Source organism: Sipha flava, unplaced genomic scaffold (genome assembly GCF_003268045.1).
Source record: "Sipha flava isolate LNK unplaced genomic scaffold, YSA_version1 75_pilon_pilon, whole genome shotgun sequence".
Lineage (NCBI taxonomy): Eukaryota > Metazoa > Arthropoda > Insecta > Hemiptera > Aphididae > Sipha > Sipha flava.
The window spans coordinates 2028036-2047662 of NW_020273615.1; the positions used below are offsets into that span (position 1 = coordinate 2028036).

Sequence of the window (19627 nt, forward strand, 5' to 3'; positions counted from 1 at the left end):
TATATATATATATATATATATATATATATATATATATATATATATATTACTTCATTCTACAAATAATATCTTCAACAATAGAATACATATTTAATATTAAATGTTTAACATAAACAATTAGTTTTGTCGGATACCCACTGATCGAATGGTTATAGGTTCGGTACCTCTAAATATACATATATATTATATATGTATATATTTATGAGAATTGCGAATATCTAATAACAAAAAGAAAAAAAAATGAGTAAGTACACGTGGGAAAAGACTCAGGGGTAGACCAAGAAAGCGATGTGTGGATGAAGTATTTCGGGATCCAAGAGCACTGAAAGTAGAAGATTGGAAAGATGTTATTTAGGATAGGGGAAAATGAAAGACCTTGACGGTGGCGACGAAGACTCTTGAAGAGTTATAAAGCCAATAAGAAAATGAAGATGAGTAAGTACAGAATTTCTCATTAATGAGTGTAAAGAAAATGATTTTTTTTTATAGTTATTATAATTAAAATGTTTCAGCATAATAATATGCTATTACAAGTTTTTATACGTACAAATAAAAATGACAAAGTATATATTACTAGAATTTAAAACTAAGTAATGAGTAAAATCTGGCAAAGATTGCACCAGGAACGGAGCCTGAAAAGAGTGAAGATGTAGAGAGGTGGCAGAAAATTTTGGAAGCAGCGAAGTTCCTAAATGGGCTGTAAAAGTTATGAAAAAAAAAAAAAATAGTAAAAACATTTTTTATTTTATTTTTCAAAGAAAAACATTTTTTCAGTATAGCATGATAGTTCAGTACCATATTTAGTATCTTATTTAGTACTACTTATAAGCCAGATAGTGAGATATTAGATTATGTTATAGTTTATTAATAGTTGTTCGGTTTATTAGAAAACAAAAAGTTTAAAACTAATTATAAGAAATTAATAACTGACAAAATGTATTAAAATTCCAAGTAGGGATCAGTTGATTGATTTAGGAATATATTTATTGAAAGGTCGGTCAATCTTTTGTTGGAAATTACATTTATATATTTTATAAATTCAAACATGATATTATATTTAACGATTTTTTTTAAATTATAGTGCAAGTATAATAAACTTTTAGTCACGTTATTTTACTTTCTTTTTTCAACTCATAAGTATGTGTACCATACCAATCTCTTATCGTATTTGGTTTTTCGTTTTTTTTTCTTACTTTATTACCATACAAATATTTATTTATATATCAAACTAACAAACTAACATTATGATTCAATACATTCCAGTACAACAAGATAATTTAGTAATGGTTAGGTTAGGAAGGATCGTTTATATTCTTGATAGGTACCTATTTGATAGTAGGTAACACACTGAATTGCAGGTATAATATGTAATTATATTAAGTGATTGGATAAAAATGACACAATACTATTCTAAGTGGGAATGTTTTCATTATTTTTCTTACATATTATTCTTACATATTAAAAAAATATATGAAAACTGAAGTCAGTCTGGCTGTTCTATCTAGCCGATTTTCTTCATTTTTTTTTTTTTTTTTTTTAATGAAAGGTATTTAGACACAGATATGCCATAACAGACATGATATTAATCATTGAAATTTACTCAACTTCCACCAACGCGATTCTTCCCTATATATTTCTTATGGGATAAATTCACTCAAGCAACATTTGAATTCTCATACCTCTTCTTCTAATGAATGGATCTTGATTGTTTTACTCTCGAAGCACTCAGTGGATCAAGCTATTTCTTTTGAGCTATTAACTGCTTAAATTCGTTGAGTTTGAGGAAAGTTATGCGTGAACAATCAACTTTACATTCAATTTTTTCAAGATTTTTCAATATTTTCCTTCACTCAAACCTCTATAACTAGAGTTCTAATTAACGTAGACTTACAAGTCGTAAGAACACTTAGTAGATCATTCTCTTTCTTTTGAGCTATTAACTGCTTAAACTCATTGAGTTTGAAGAAAGTTATGTGTGTACAATCAACTTTACTTTCAATTTTTTCAAATACTGCATTCTCATTGGCTCTTACTCAGTGATATAACAGCAAACAATTCATAAATAATATTAATATTATTACTTATATTAGCTAATACTGTCTAGAAAGAGGCACTGTAAAATTATTTTATGTAATAATTATACCCTCTTATACACAGTATATTCTAATGCTGCGGAACATATATTTATGTTAATAAACACTCAGTCATTTTGATGTGTCTTTTAATTTTCGATATTATACTCATTTATTGATTTGTTAAAATATGTTTATACATTGATTTGATTTACCTATACTTTTTATTATATAAACAAACTATCTATGCGAATTTTCGCAATGGGTATACTACATAGTTTTATTAAAACAAAGACTAATAGACCTTGATACATAACAAACAAAATAGATACAATTGGTTTAAAATTTTAAAACAAGTCTTGATATTGAAATTAAACTGTATATTATAGCCTATGAGCTAGTTTATATTTTGGGAAATAGTAAACTGTGACAAATTTACCTTTTTTTTTAAGAGTTTATATGCAATCTGTGGCAAAAAAAAAGTTTAACATTATAAAATTTACGTCAAAACCGATTAGATATAGTAAACAAACTATGGCCATTTATTTTATTCACCTATTATATAATATTCGCACTGATACCGAAACATAAATATAATACATACGCCTTAAATCATATACGTGTTATTAAATAAAAATTGGTAAATCAAAGTGTATTTAAATCAAAGACCGGAACCTTTACGATTTTAAGGGTTTCGGTTTCAATCCTAGTTCCTGATTGGATTCCGATAATTGAATAAAATAAAATAAAGATTCTGATTAAAAACGGTTTTAGTCGATTCTTACTTTTTTTAAATACGGAAAAAATTATATAACATGCATTTTAATGTAAAATATTACACTTTTTTTTATTAAAAAAATATTAATTTATCAAAATAGACAATTATTATATAGGATTTGGCTATTAATTTAAATTTTTTTAAAAATGTTAATATTTTTGTTTTGTTTTCATCACAAACCCCGTAATGTTATTATAATATAACTTCTTTATTTTTGGTTTTATCTTTTAAATCGAATTCCAAAAGTGTTATTACAGTTAAAATATAAATAAAAATTATATAGGTAATCATAACAATGACAAAATCATACAATTGTTGTGTTATTATATAAGTTATATTATCATTTAAAAATGTTGCTCAAAATAATTTTTTTTTTTTAGTTTTGGTATGAAATCTGTTTTTGACAAGTTACTCTTTCATGTGAAGTTGCGAACTATAATGTTTGACCTTTGCTAGCACTAAAATAAATATAAATATGATAGTTTTTTTTTTACGTTTTAGTTGAAATTAAATTGGAATATATAGTCAAAATTATATTTTTAAAATCATTATTTTTTTGTAGTATCTTTAAAACCAATTTTCTAAAATAATCTGTTAGAATGCACTGATAAAATTTTAGATTTTTAAATTTTTATTACATCATGTATTTTTTTTAATAATATATTAAATGTTTAAAAAATTTTTTTTAATGTGCAATTCATAAAAATCATTAAATAATACATCTTAAGAACTGAAAAAACCTTTTAGAATCTTAAGTTAAAAAACTTTTTAGCTGTAGGTTCCGATTTCAGTTTAAGTTCTTCAAAATTTTGAATTCAGATTTTTTTTTATGAAGTTAGGATTTCATAATTGTTCAAGGTTCCGATTCCAGAACAGATTCTTTTCTTTTCGGTTCCAGTCCCTGATTAAAAAATATATTTAGTATAGGTTTTTTTTTACTTATGATAATACTAGTTAGTACTTACCTATTTTCTTATTTGTCAGGTAATATAATAAGTACTGTGTCATTTTAATATTTAATTTAACATGGAATTTTCAACGATGTTTAGCCAAAATGGCAAATAATTAATTTAACAATTGAATAATTTGAAATTTAAAATTAAATGCGAATCTGAAAAAGTTGTTATGATATATGGGAATGCTTAAATAAAACATGGTGGGCTAAATTGATCTTAATCAATGAAAAAAAATACTTAACAAGAAAAAAATATATGTTATGGATGAATACCTATTATAATTTACAAATTATATAATTTATTGTAGGTGTATAAAATATATTATATTATTTAATAATAGTTTTACTCGACATAATTAATCAATAAATATATATACATACATTGTTATACGGAAAGTATATATTTTATATGTTTTCGATTAAAGTACGAAAACCGGATAATGTATACAACACCTGGGTAATGTTAACACTACCCATACCTATTGGATAAAGTAAACATATTTGTAAAACGTTTATTTTGTAGGTACATTAACCGGATGATTTGTACATTATCTACCATCGAGTGGACAAAGTGTTTTCATAAAATTAAATACAACAAAATATAAATTGTAAATAATATTAATAGAATACGATAAAATATAAATTTTATATTATGATAACTCCTGTGCATTGACATTGAATAATAATTTTAAATTTCACTATGGTGCTATCGGTTTTCGAGTTCACTTGTTCGGTTTATTAATATTTGATTATTTAGTTTTTTAAAAAAAACTTGTTTTCTTAAACAGAGACATTTTAGATTTTTAGTTTTTAATAAATTAATGAAAAGAATGAGAATTCGGTAAATTTAACGGAATTAAAATATTATAACATATTATCTGAAATAAGAAACGTGAAAAAAAAACAAATAAATCATAATGAACTTTTTATAAATATTTTATAAGCATCACTACAAAAAATCTTTATGCAAAATAGCTAATGCACAATTTCTTTTTGGTGGTCCAGGTTTTAAAAAATGTTTGTGTAAAAATAATCGTTTAAAAAATAAATGTGCGAGTAAATGAAAATCTAGAGAGATATTTTGCAATTCAAAATGCCATCCGAATCTGATTTGTTCCAATAAATAACTATACTTATTATTTAAAAATTTTTTTATATATAAAATAATAACTTAATAATACATAATTTACTTAATGCACCTAATAATGCTGTACTACAGGCTACCACGTAAAACGTGTGTACAACACACAATTTAACGCGAGAGACTTTTTGTACTTTAAATGTGTGTTAATTGCAGATATTAAAAAAATAATCGTTTATCCTGTAGGTGTAATTACATATAATTAAATTATTATATTATAAACGATATTCTCTAGAAACTATTTTTTTTTTAATTACACATATTTGCATGCTATTAAAAATATTTAACATAGTATTACGTCGTAATATTAGCATAGAATTTGATTTATTTATTAAGTATTACCGGTATGAGTGTTGCATATTAATTTCGTAATTTTTATACTATTTCTAATAAATGAAAACTACGAAATGCTCTTTCTATTTTCCAAATTATTGATTAAGTCGTACATTACAGTAATCATTGTTTTCCAAACAACTCTGTTCTAGGTAATATTAAAACGTGGTAATTATATGCAAGTGTTATCCGATGATTTATGAATAATTACTATCTAAATCTCCTTAGGGTAAATCTAAACTTCTTTATTAAATATTGATATGCAAAATGTACTCTTGGGTGATGGCCAGTGAACACAGAGTGTCGATATTTTCAAGAACGTTAACCGATCTGTTATATTAATTAAGGTAAGTGCTTAAAACAATCGTACCGGAGGTGGAGGGGGTAAACATACTAAGAACAACGGATGAAACTATGAAAGTCAAACACTTTGTAAGTAGGTACGTAAATTCTGAGACGAACGGAATATCGCAACATCGTGTTGCGGTGTATCTTCGCACACTATACTCGACTGTATCACATTCTTAATACTAATAGTGTCTAGACCATTAATTACTGTGGGTACCGTACTCGTTTTGATGTGCAAACATTACAAAAGAAAAATCAAATCGTCATACGATAGAAATGTGAAAAAACAAATGGTTTGTTTTCGCTAAAACGTCGACTCTTCGTTACGTACGACTCGACTTGCGGTTCAAATGATACGAGAAAAAGTTATTTTTCAACGGTATGTACCCGCGTACGTTGGTCGAGACAGACCCTAGGTTGTCGGGTTGTCACACTCACAGCTTTTAATGTGTATAATACGATTCGGAAAAATCTAAAAAATCGTAATTAGGTTTCTAGACAAAACAAGAAATAACATTTCTTAAAATAAGTTAAACATTTAATATTTTTGCGCCCCCCCCCCTCCCAGCTTTAGGTGCCCAAGGCAATTGCCTCGCTCGCCTCATCCTAGTTACGGCTGTGGGCCGAGAGAGGGAGATGCACGCCCGGAGGTGTCTGTGCACGTGAAACCGAAAACGGTGAGCCCGTCGACAAGGTGGCCGAGTGTACCGAAACGGGCGACCGCGGCCGACGGGCCAGATGCGCGGAAAAACAAGTACCGTTTCGGGTAGCACGTGCGTGGTCCGCGGGAAGACCGCCGGCGTCCCTCCCACCGGCCGACGGAACGGCGGTACGGCCGGCGGCGGACCAACCTCGACGCCGTCGGGCCGCAGTCGAGTTTTAAATGCGCGCAACAGTGGTCGGACCACGACAGTGTGCACAGAACGCTTCTGACGCGCAGCGGTGCTCCGGCAGGGAACAGATTTTTTCGAACACACGCGACTCTATACACGCGCGCGCGCGCACGGTGTGGAATCGGGTTCATCATTTCGAAAACATTGGTTTTGTTCGGAGCGACGGGCGTTTTTTAGTGGTGGTATTTTTATTTTTATTTCTCTCTCACTCGCCCATGAAATGGTCGGTAGACGTGTTATTTGAAAGCACACGGTTGTTCGCGAATCGGTTGAAATAATCGTGCAACGCGTCACGTTTGATCGGCCGCACACGGAAAATGGCTATGTAAGTATGCCGCACGCGGTGGACGCGAAAACGTAATATGAGCTGCGAATCGCTGTCATTTCGCTGTTGTTTTCGATCATCCCTTGTTCCATGTGTTTAACGTTTGCACGTGTCTGTCGTGTTGCAGCTCGGAAATGTGTAGCGCCGAGAACATCATGGGTTCCAAGTTGATGTTGGCGGCCGGCATTAAGTCGGCGAAAATCAAGGACGAGCCGTTGTTGAAAGACGACCCGTTCGAGTCGACAAAGCTGATTAAAGGAAGTTCGCTTAAGCAGGTGAGCTCTACGGGAGGAACTGCACTGTTGTGATTCGTGTTATTGTGTACCGTGAACGTAGACTTACAAATATTTTCTATAAATCGCGTGGTATTAACATAACGAACAGTTTGTGGCGATCACTCGAAAACCGAGTAGTATTTTTCAATTTGAATAAATTTAATCATTAACGTGTCCATGCGTATACCTTAAATACATTAACACGAAACCAATTAGTTTAATAGTCCATCCACAAACTATTATATTATTACCATTATAACCAATTCACAACACACAAAACAAATTACATTTATATGTACGATTTGCATACTTGTTACTTGTGAACTTGGCAGTACAATTAAACGCGTACCAAATTATATCTTTGCTTAAAAATAATGAAATAATATTTCGAAACCACAACTTACAATGCTACAACAATCGTACATAAATTGGCACTTGTCATCAAACAAGACATAATGATGCGATGAAAATATTTCATATTCCCCGAAACACTAGTAAACAATAAAATTATCGACGATAAAGTTTCAATATAAAATACTAAACTACAGGTATTATATTGGTTATAAAAACTAAAAAGTTTAATTAAGTTAGCGATCCATGATTATGACCGTAATTATTCAAATGATACGTGAGATACGTTTTGAATACGTAAATTGTTTAAAATCAACAACAAAGCAAGGAGCACGTGCGGTATTTTAACGTCAAAAAAATATTTAAAATCGTAATAATTATGAGACATGAATGCATCTATAATTATTCGTTTATAAACACAATTCATGATTTGCGTTGTTTACCAATAAAAATTCAATGGAAACAGTTGGTTGAAACCAAAATAAATCGGTTTCAAATTGTAGTATCTTTGGACCTTGATATAGTAAATTATAAAACAAAAATTTACATCATACACGGATGTATTATTTTATGTTTATTGATAATTGCTGATTTTGGCAATAATCCATCTTTTGGTTACAAAATAAAAATATTTTGACATCTGTAAACAAAGTATAAATTATATATAAAAATTAACATAATTTAGCTCGCAAAAAAATTTAAAACGTTTTCTTAAAAACCGATATCATAATAAATAATATTGTTAAAGAAAATAAATATTTTTTTAAGTATTTTTGTTCATATCATTCGAACGAATAATTATTATAATTTTATGGTCTGGAGGTGAATTTTTATTGAAACCAGCTGGTTACCAATAAATAGTGTTGGAGTTGGATAAATTCTTTTTTATCTAGATAAAGATGAATCTAAAATGACAAATATTTATCTAGATAATGATAAAATATATGAAAATTTAAATCTATCTGAATTAAGATTAAAGATATATATATTTTTTTTCGAGATAAAAAATAATTACAATTGTATTATACTTTGAAGTCAAACTTTTTGAGAGTGTACCTTAGACACTGGTATACTACTTAGTACTTTTATATTATTTAAAATGAAGCTATATGTTTAAATTAATGTTGGTATTAAACACTATTATTATTCAATACTCAATATGTATAAATTAACAACATTTTAAACAAATTAAGTATAAGTATAAAGAAAAAATATTTTACATATATGATATATCACAGCAAATTGTGATTGTTATGAACCTTCATAGAAGTTTTAGTACGTGTTAATATTTATATTAATAGACACACAATTAAATAGGTTAGGTTTGACTGAGATACTCACCAGTCATTCTTACTAATTAGTAATTATAATCACTTTTTGGGATGATAAAACAATTCGAATTTCAAGTATTAGTTATCAATAAAATTAATTTACTATACAAATTTATATTTTATATTTTTGTATAAGATGGATATTTAGATAACATCTAACTATTTATCTCGATATGATGAAAGTTAACTAAATAATTATTTAGATACATTTATCAAAATAATAATTATCTTAATATATAATTATATTTATATTATATATTATATAATTATATAGATTATAATAATAATTTTAACACTGTCAATAAATTAAAAATAATTCCTTTCGGCATCGCAAATGTTGTTAAATAATACTGGTACTGGGCTGGACTTCAAGGCCGTTACCCCTAAAAAAAAAAAAAATGTTATTAATACAAATTGTTGGTAAATTGGACAACACGAGTATTGCATAGTTAAATTTATTGTGCCTAATGACGTAATTTGTTGATTATTACGAATTAGAATTTTAATTGTAAGTTCTGAATACTTAATGGAAAAAAAATTCGTTTTTCAGATCCTTGTCGCCTTAGCGGCCAACTGTGGCACCATAAATACTGGTCTTGTGTTCGGATACACCGCCGTAAGTTTACCTCAATTGAAAATGCCAACTTCTCGTATTTTTATCAATAGAAGTCAAGCCTCCTGGATAGGTAAGTCATATAAACAAACACTGTAACCGGACTTGAACCAAAGTATATTTTGTGTTCGGGGTCAGAGGCATCGAAATCTTTATTTAAGTGTACAGAAAATTTACTCAATGCATTTTCGAGGTGATCATTTCCTCTGCTCTTCTACATGTATTTTACTTTTCACAAATTTGACCTTAAAATTGTCAATATTCGAAGTAAGAAGATATTATTTTGTTTTTATCTCGTTCGCGACTTAGTAAAAACCAATTCGATGTCACTGATCAGAGTTCTTTAGAATACAAAATAATAATATAAATAATATAAAATAGTGTGATAGTCACTAACGTGTGTTTTGTGTGTTTGTAGCTAGCGTGTCGACCATTGGAACCCCGTGCGGTTGCATACTCGCTGGTTATCTCACAGACCTGTTAGGTCGCAAAAGGACCCTGATCGCCCTACAGTTGCCCGCCATCGTAGGATGGCTGTTGGTTGGTTTCGCTCCTTCACTCCCGTGGATCTACGTTGGCAGGTTCCTGGTGGGCCTGAGCTCCGGAATGATCGGAGCGCCTTCCAGAGTGTACACGGCCGAGGTTTCGCAGCCGCATGTCCGCGGCGTGTTGGCCGCGTTCGCGTCCGTGGGCACATCTTTAGGTGAGAAAACGTTGTATTAATGATTTTGTTTTAACGACCCGATTCATTGACATTCCCTCGAGTAAGGTTCTGGAATTTTTTCATATTATTTTTATGCGATAAATGATAGTTTAAGCTACAACTACTATATCAATAACTGGAGTCTATAGCTAATGTTCATGTTTTTAAGCACACTGCGATTACGCTATGGATTTATGGATGTAATAGAAATATTATATTAAACAAAAATAATACGAGGAAATGCGTCATCGTTTAGTTTGACGGCAAATTAAATTATTCTGCCATCTACTTTAACCATACGAGAACGCTTGTATATGGATATTGATCTGATAGAATTAAAATGTTGTGTTATTCCTGTACAGGTGTGATGTTGGAGTATTCGATTGGTTCCGTAGTGGACTGGGATACGTTGGCGATCATCAACGCCACAGTGCCCGCTCTATCTCTGCTGCTGGCTTTCTTCATACCTGAATCACCTTCATGGTTGATATCGTCCAAAAAAGACGAAACCCGTTGTAGGGCCAGCTTGAAAAGGGTACGCGACAGCAAGTGTGACGTGGAAACCGAAGTGCAAGACCTAATAACGTTTTCGATGGCTAACGAATCGACTTCGTTCAAAGAAAAACTTCGAGTCATATGTCAACCATCCACTTACAAGCCTTTTGTAATAGTATCGTTGTATTTCCTACTAAGTCAGTTTTCCGGTTTAAACGTGGTCACGTTCTATGCGGTCGACGTGATAAGGGTAAGTGTTACGTTCATCATATAACGCTAACCGTAAGAACGATTACCAAGTAGTCGACCATGAAACTGTTACGGTGTTTATAGGATTCAGGATCGTCAATCGATAAGTACGCGGCTACTATAGTACTGGGAATCATCCGGTTGATATTTACCATAATCGGTTGCATGTTGATGCGACGGTTGGGCCGCAAGCCGCTATCTTACATATCTAGTAAGTAAAATATAACATCAAACGAATATTTTTAATTTTTCTACATAACTGCGTCACGATGACGTATCTATCGTGTCGTGTTCCGTACGCTAATTTTTTTTTTTTTTTTGCACACATTTATAATAAAATAGTAAGAAAACGATAGGATAAACTGAAAACTCTGAAACGTAATGCTCAGAACACGATACACAACGTACTGGTAGTGGCGTGGCGATGTGAGTAATCGAGAGGTGACTGCCTCTCAGTTTTTCGGGGGGCGGGTGGGTTTTTGAGTTCGCCACGCCACTGCGTACAGGTATTAACACGGTATTTTCAACCGTACGTGTTCCCGCGTTGATTATTGCTTGGACTACGGTGACTACGGTTATGGTAACATATTTCGTTTAATCGACCCACAGGTGTCGGGTGCGGCGTGTCGATGATATGCTTTGCCGGTTACATGTACAAGAATGCCATTTGGAGAGCCGCCGGAGAGCCGGCCGTGGTCACGTGGTTCCCGACCATGGTGTTGTACGTGTTCTACGCCTGTTCGACCATCGGCTACCTGATCGTGCCCTGGGTGATGATCGGCGAAGTGTTTCCCCGGCAGATCAGAGGAATGATTGGCGGCGTGACCACGTGCGTGGGCCATTTCTGCATATTCATCGTGCTCCAAACGTATCCGTACATGCAGGAGGTGTTCACCAAGCCAGGCACGTTCGGCGTGTACGGTGTCGTGTCGTTGCTGAGTACGTGGTTCTTCTATTACTATTGCCCGGAGACCAAGGGCAAGACGCTGCAGGAGATCGAGGAATCGTTCGGCAAGAAGAAACCGAAGAAGCCGATCGTGACCATCGGCACCACGAACGCTTACATCGCCTCCACCGGCGTCCGCTCTTCCGCCGCCGCCGCCGCCGCCGCCTTGAACAATAATAACGACCAAACGTACATGTTCCCCGATATCGCACACGCATTACCGAACCGCACGTCCAACGGGGTCGTATAGGTGTTCCCGACGGTTTTATCGTCGCCCGAGGAAATATATCGCCATTGATTTAGTTCCTTCAAGTATTTTTGAACGTCCGACGAAGCAATCTTGATGAAAAAAAAATTACTCATCGATGTAGATATTTGTCCTTTATATTTTCATGGTTAAGTATTGTTTTTTTCGAGGCTTTCGGAACGTTCAAAATCCGCGACATTAACTATCGCATTTTTACTTTACCTATCGTAATATTATTAATGTAATATTAGATTTAGATTATCGTTTACCTTTATAGTTGTTTTTAAGACTGACTAAAAAATGATTTACTATAGATTTAGAAAAAATTTACGTTTTGTTATAAGTGAATATGTTATGTTGTTTAAATATTTATACAAGAAATTTTTTTTGTACATTTTAAGTGATTTTTAGTGATTTATATTCATACATTCATTCATTAGAAATTATCATTATTCTCGATATGTTTTCATTTCTAAAACCCATAGGTTATGTTTTTTATTTAAAACAGTAAGTTTAAATACAACGTTTAATTATTTATTTTACTATATTTGTTTTATTATTGTTTACAAATTAATTTTTGAGGCATTTGGGGAGATGTACAAATGTTTATACCAGGATTACAAATGTGTACAAATGAAATAACAATCGTTGGTACCATTTTGGAAGCCATAAGTCAACTGTACAAAAAGTGGGGTGCTAATGTAACGTTACATTAGCACCACCGCGGAAATTTGGTTTTTTGGGGCATTTGGGGAGGTGTACAAATGTTTATACCAGGATTACAAATGTGTACAAATGAAATAACAATCGTTGGTATATTTTTTTTTTCAAATTTTGAATATGGTGGTGCTAATGTAACGGACCTGTAATTGAGTCCATACGAAACTGTGTTTACACATTTTTTTAAAATGTCACAATTTGAACAACGCGCTAACATTAAATTTTGTTTTAAACTTGGAAAAACTGCCGCAGAAACGCTCGAGTGCTTGAAAACAGTTAATGGTGATGAAGCATTAAAGAAAACAGCCGTTTATGATTGGTTTAAACGGTTCAAAAATGGCCAAGAGTCACTTGAAGACGAAGAGCGGAGTGGCCGGCCGTCAACTTCAAAAAACGATGAAACAATCGAAAAAGTTAAAAACTTGGTGCAATCAGATCGTCGTTTACACATTCAAGATATGGTAAATGTATTAGGAATATCGTATAGTTCAGTTCAAAACATTTTAAAAGATGATTTAGGAATGCGGCGCGTTGTTCAAATTGCGACATTTTGAAAAAATGCGTAAACACAGTTTCGTATGGACTCAATTACGGCTCACATGAGACTAATGTACTTTTAACGACTAAACCTATAGATAGCTAATAATGTCTACTTTTAATTCTAATAATCAGATATTTGATAAGAAATATAGATTTTTTTCTATAAATAAATTCCAGGAACTTTTTGATCCTACTACGTATTTTCCAATGAAGCAGTTACGTGTATCGAGTACTCACTCCATTAAAATTATTAAATTTTATTAAAATAAAGAAGTTTAAAAAAAATAAAATATAATAGTATTCAATGTCAAATGTGCAAACTATGTATTAAACTTTTCTATCGTGCAATATTGCCAACCCGCCCCATTTCAGTCATGAAGCAGTTGCTTCAATAAAATCCGCATCGCGCCACCACTGTTTAATAATAAACCAAATTACAATTGTAAAAAAAGTTATTAAACAAGATAATATTAAATACATTTCAATGTAAAATTATAAACTTTTTAATTAAAACGAGCTTCTTGATATTTGAAGTTAAGTCGGTGTAATTGATTTTATTAAAGTCGTTAAAATATATTAACTGATATTTATAACTATTTAAAAAAAATTGTACTCGTATACGTAGTTAAAAAATAGCTTCACATACATACATTGAACCAAAAATTGTATTCAATTTTATGGCTAAATTTTTTTTAATTCAAGATATTTGTTCGAACAAACATATTTAATCCAGAACTGGTCGCACTATCCAGTTTTCAGACCTTGGTTATATTTTTCCTTTAAAATAAAATCTCATTTATTTCCATCTACAAAACAGCTTTTTTAAAGCCGAAAATTATTTCAACACTGCTCCATTAACCGTTGAGACATAAAGAATGCCGCGGATGGTAAACTTTCTGTGAACATGTTGTGATGAGCTAAAATCGAGCTTATCATGTATAGCCAGTCGGACAGCAGTATGTCCTAATTTGTTACACAGTAGAATTTAATAACAGTGCTTGTTCTCGCTTTTTCGGAATAAGAGTTAAAAAAATATTTTTAGGCAAGGGATGAGAATTATGTTTGAAATGGTTAATATGCTTAGAAAATAAACAATAACTTACCTCGTACACATGTACTACATCATTTACCGTACATATAAATATACACATACTGACATGGGTGGATCTAGAAATGAAAAAGGGCTAGTAAAGTGAGTTACTGCCATAATTCCTTGTGCATGTCGATTTGTATGTCGAAGTTTTTCTTACGTCTAATTTTTTTAAATATTGTAAGTACCTACGTCCGACATGGTTTTACCTAATTTCTAAGGGGAGGGGGCATCAGCTCCCATAGCTCCCCCAACCTTTTATCCGCGTCTAACTGAACGTAGGTCTGTATGAACAACTATATATTCGTAAAGTATAAGACTGAAGAGTAACGAATCTTAAAATATAAATAATTTATTATTAAAAGTAACTAATATAATTTTATAAGAATATGTTGACGATTAGTTATGTATTCATGGAATTTGATGAAAGTAGTAATTCATTTTTAAGGAAAGTTGCAGCGTAAACAAAAAAATATCTGGCTATTCCTGCCACATCAGTGAGTTCTGAGAGATGTTTTTCGACTGCTGGAAATATAGTGACCTCAAAAAGAAGTTTTTTATTGATAAAAATATGTTTATATGCTGAAATGTTCGTTCCAAAATATAAAATTATTGGTGAAATAATATTTTTTTTGTCCTTACTCAAATTAATCATATTAATTCTAGAAATAAAACCGTCTTATATTGTTCAATTGCTTCTAATACATACAAAATGTATTCTCCTGCTAATAAACTCATGTAATTTGGTAATTCTTTGTATAATATTGATTTATTTCATTTATTAATCACTGAATTAACAGTGTAATTTAATTTAAATTAAGAATTCTAGAGTCTATACTTCAAGAACCGTGTTAAACGCTTGATGTATAGTTAAATATCCTTTATATTTTTCGAGTGAAATGATACACAAGATTTAATCTTTGAAAATATAATGGTAATATTTTTAATTTTAATTATACGATACACATAGCATTTTTTCCACATCAAAAATGTAGTGATCAGCTTATTGATGGGAATGATTCTTCCACTACTATCTTATTAAAATATTTTTCTTTTTTTTTTTTAACCAACAATACTCAACCACTCTCCTCGATACATTCCGCTGGAACTACGTTAAGGAGAGAGGATGCCGCCATTGTTTATTAAATAATATATATATCAATATATCACATATGAGGCCAAATTTATCAAGAATTCAAGAATTACGAAGCCTCATCAAATATACAAAAAAAATTTCGCTTCGTACAATTAATACTGTTTATTGCTAATGTGTAGGATTTGGTTTCAGCGAATCCGTGGTTGACGTCAATTTCAATGGCTTGGCTAGCTCGTCAGTCACGTGGTTACGTATCTAGATAGTCCAACCGCCAATCTAGATATTTAATGCTGATCTTCCATGATCGTCATCCCTCCCGTGGTGCCATAGTGGACAGCTTGGGCGTTGGCACCTCTGCTGGTTCCACGATATCATGGTGCTCCGTTCCCATCCCGTTGTCCCTTTGATCTTTTCTGCCTCGAGGATTCTTCTTCTAGATCCGGCTAAAAGCCCGCTGGTCTCGTCGACTCGTACATCTTTTTTCATACAGCTTTGGTTTATCAAAATATTGGAAGGTTTTTTTTCTATATTAGGTAGTGATCTCAGTATATCCGTCTGAACACTGTATTTTCTGAAATCCTTGGCCCTTACGGATGTGGGATATGACCCACTAGATGTGTTTGATATGGTATGATGGTGATATTATGGTTGATGTGGTACGATGGTCATGTTGTGGTTAATGTGGTATGATGGTCATATTGTGGCTGCATCTGAAACAATATGCAAATGCATGTTTTAATTAGCTTTTAAAACATTTTTTAAAAATATATACTAAAGGATTAGTAATTGGAATGATGATAGAGTAGGGTACAATGCTGCGGTATATTTGTTTTATTTGACTTATTTCCTTCTCCTCCTCATAGCAATACATAGTTTAAGTAATTTTCACTTGGTGGTACTTCAATAAAATTGTCTACCAAAAAAAAAAAAAAAATAGATGGGAAATTAGCAAATTATATCATAATTAGGTTTACTGAACTCTACTAAAACATATATTAACATAACCAATTTTTGAATAATAAAACGTTAAAAAAAATAATAATTTATAATTTAATTTATATATTTATACGTGTACTCAATATAATATATTAACTTTATATCCATTCCTTATTATATTATTATTAATTATTATATTATAATAATTAATAATAATATAATAAGGAATGGATATTAAAGCGAATATTTTAAAATGACGGACATACACCACCCTACGGTTAAGAAAATAATCGGAAATTATAACACAAAAATATTCGAACTGGACAGAAATTTTAGAAAAAATAAACTAACATTAATTTATAATTTTTATTAGTATTTGTTTATCCAATATGCATATAATTATTAATTTCATTAAGTTGACATTGATATTACCACTGAAGATAGCATTCAATTATCATTGGGGGGTACTAGCTGCTATATTTAGTTACTAGTTCTCCATATTTCTCTCCCACCTCTTGATCAATTTCTCCTTCTTCGTATTTTTCGTCTTTTTTCGTGGTTTTTGTCATCTATTATATTATATACAGGCCAATATTTGCTTAGCCATAAGGATGATGTTCTGGTGTCCGTACTCGGCCAACAGTTGTCTATAGATCGATGTTCTACCATGGATACCTCATTACTCGAAACCGACTCGATATTTATAAATCGGATATCGGGGTAACGATCTCCATTCTAAAATCGTTGTCGGGAGCCGGTTCTGAGGTATCCATGGGATATCCGAATGGATTCAGACAACGTGTCAAGCACGGGACGAACACGGACCCGTTTGAAAGGCAGATTTCAAAAAATTCACTCTACTGTAAAACAACACTCATTAGTTGGTCAAAATACGATTTGGGGTGTGAAAATAATTGTTTGTACATGGTCGGTGTGATATAATTTTTCTGAAACCTAATACATTTACTTATTGTGTTTGACCGCCGCGGACATCGATCGTACACATTTTTTTGGGACTATTCGGTTTCCTTAACACCTCATCGTCCCATTTCCTTTTTTCCCCTCTGTCTAGAAGAAAAAACGCATAAAAAAAACTACAGATACGTTGTATTTCACTTATATTCAAGCGTGAAAACCGTTATCGATAAATTATTAGCACCAAATCACGGTGTTTTCTGATGACTTACCGTTAGCCATGGACGTTGTGTCATACATGCCGCTTTGCAATATGAAAAACATTTTCGATATTACTATAATGATTTGATATTGCTCTGAAACTGTATTGATCGAATGATAACCAAATTAGAAGTGGCGAATTATTAACCATTTCCCGGTATCATAAAATCAATATAAACAATTACTGAACTACGATATTTATCTTTATAAGCCAACTACGTAAGTTTTTGGATTCATATAGTTCTAAAATCGTATTATTATGTTATAGTCTGTACCCATAATTGAACAATGTGGGGTACATCTAGCGTGAGAAGTTTCATAGTTTTTGAATTGCTCTATTTAATGTAGCATTTTATTTTAAATCATGAAGGGCAAATTTAAACTTTCCCTTATACATAATTTATTCCTGCACTTTTAATATTTTAATAATACCATCTATAGATATAATAATATAATCAGATTGTATAACAATGGATAATAGCAATCTGATTCTATAAATATAATATATTAATATCATCAGTTGCGTGCGCAGGGAGGATGATGGAGATATATCCTCCTCCATGGGCTTTTTTTTTTTTAGTCTTAAAGTTTAAAAACGTATTTAAGAAATACGACGGGGCAGTCACGGTTAAATGGATTGATGTTAATAAACATACATTGAGACATTCCATTATCTACAGAACAAATAATTGATGAATTTAGTGTAAAAGCCAGAAGGATGAATTTCCGCCTTTATTGCATTTATATATATATAATAAAGATTTAAGATTGAAAATAATATTAAATATTAAATTTTTATTTATGACATCGCCCCCTCCATACAAAATTCCTGCGCATGCCACTGAATATCATCATAGTTCATAAACATGCTAGTGGTATTAAGTATTAACGATAACAGTTTCCCAAAAATGTACAAAAATACACCCACCCCATATTTTGGGAGTGCAGTGCACCTTTTGTTATTATATCCAAGCCTGTTATGAACTATGATATGAATTGCGCGTCAACGTCTCAACGACCTCGGCAACACCATAACCTTCGCAAACAATTGAATAATTTAGTATTAATCATCGTCGGTGTCATTATACATGTAGAAAATACAAGTCTTTGTTACAAAAATAAAAATAAACAGTGGAATTATATTTGATTTGATCTTTTAGAACGGTTAAGATATTGGGATTCTGTGATGAAAATATTAATTTTCAAATCTACTATTTTGGACGATTTAATTTCATACATATCACACATGGAAATGGTTAAAAAAGTAAATATAACTTTTAAATTGTAAATATTAATGTGACTACGTGCTGTATATGGATTAAGAAATTATCTGTTTACAATGTACCGATCACTCTATTGATACGGTTAGGATTTTGAAATCTGATTTTAATTTGTCATAAAGTCTACTTTAAATCGAATTTCTCACCATTTTTGAATTTCGTACGTAACATCAAAAATTTAACTTCAGTTTGTTTTTATTTCCAATTTTGGTTCCTAAAATTAAAAATAAATGTGGAAGTCTATCGAATTATCTGTCCTTTTTATCGAATAAATTGATTGATTCGTCGTTGGAAATAAAAAAAAAGTTTAAATCCTTATTTGTGCATGTTTAAAAAGAGACAGAAAATCATAGCTCGCAATCCTTGTAAGTACTCGTAAATAATTTTCGTTTGAAAATAATCACCATATACAATTAACCGGATTCGTTAGTAAATTTGACATGACTGTTGACGTATTTTTGGCAAGATAACTTGATATCTTTATTTGTAGTGAGTTACGATAATATTGAAAGTAAAAGAAAAAAAAATAGAAATTACTTTTTGTTTATTACGATAATGTTTTATTTACATTAATCTATATACTATACATCATTTTTCTTGAGAATCAGATTTTTTAAATTTTTTTGTATAAATGCATGTCGTTTCTTGAAAATATATATATTTTGTTGGTTTTTTTCTTAATGTAAAAAAAATATTTATAAATAAAAAATGTACTCTACATGGACAATATCTAT

At 31.3% G+C, this 19627-nt stretch overlaps 2 protein-coding genes across 2 annotated transcripts; both read left to right on the forward strand.

The window, feature by feature from the left end:
- Nucleotides 1–6486: 6486 nt before the first annotated feature.
- Nucleotides 6487–12600, forward strand: LOC112692633 (facilitated trehalose transporter Tret1-2 homolog). The gene is made up of 7 exons (XM_025567359.1): nt 6487–6845; nt 6973–7120; nt 9353–9488; nt 9834–10118; nt 10481–10863; nt 10947–11073; nt 11472–12600. Exons 1-7 carry the CDS (start codon nt 6838–6840, stop codon nt 12056–12058), a joined length of 1674 nt encoding a protein of 557 aa, XP_025423144.1. The 5' UTR covers nt 6487–6837; the 3' UTR covers nt 12059–12600.
- Nucleotides 12601–12963: 363 nt separating this feature from the next.
- On the forward strand, nt 12964–13329 carry LOC112692626 (protein GVQW3-like). The gene has a single exon (XM_025567352.1). The coding sequence runs from the start codon at nt 12964–12966 to the stop codon at nt 13327–13329; it is 366 nt and encodes a 121-aa protein (XP_025423137.1).
- Nucleotides 13330–19627: the final 6298 nt, after the last annotated feature.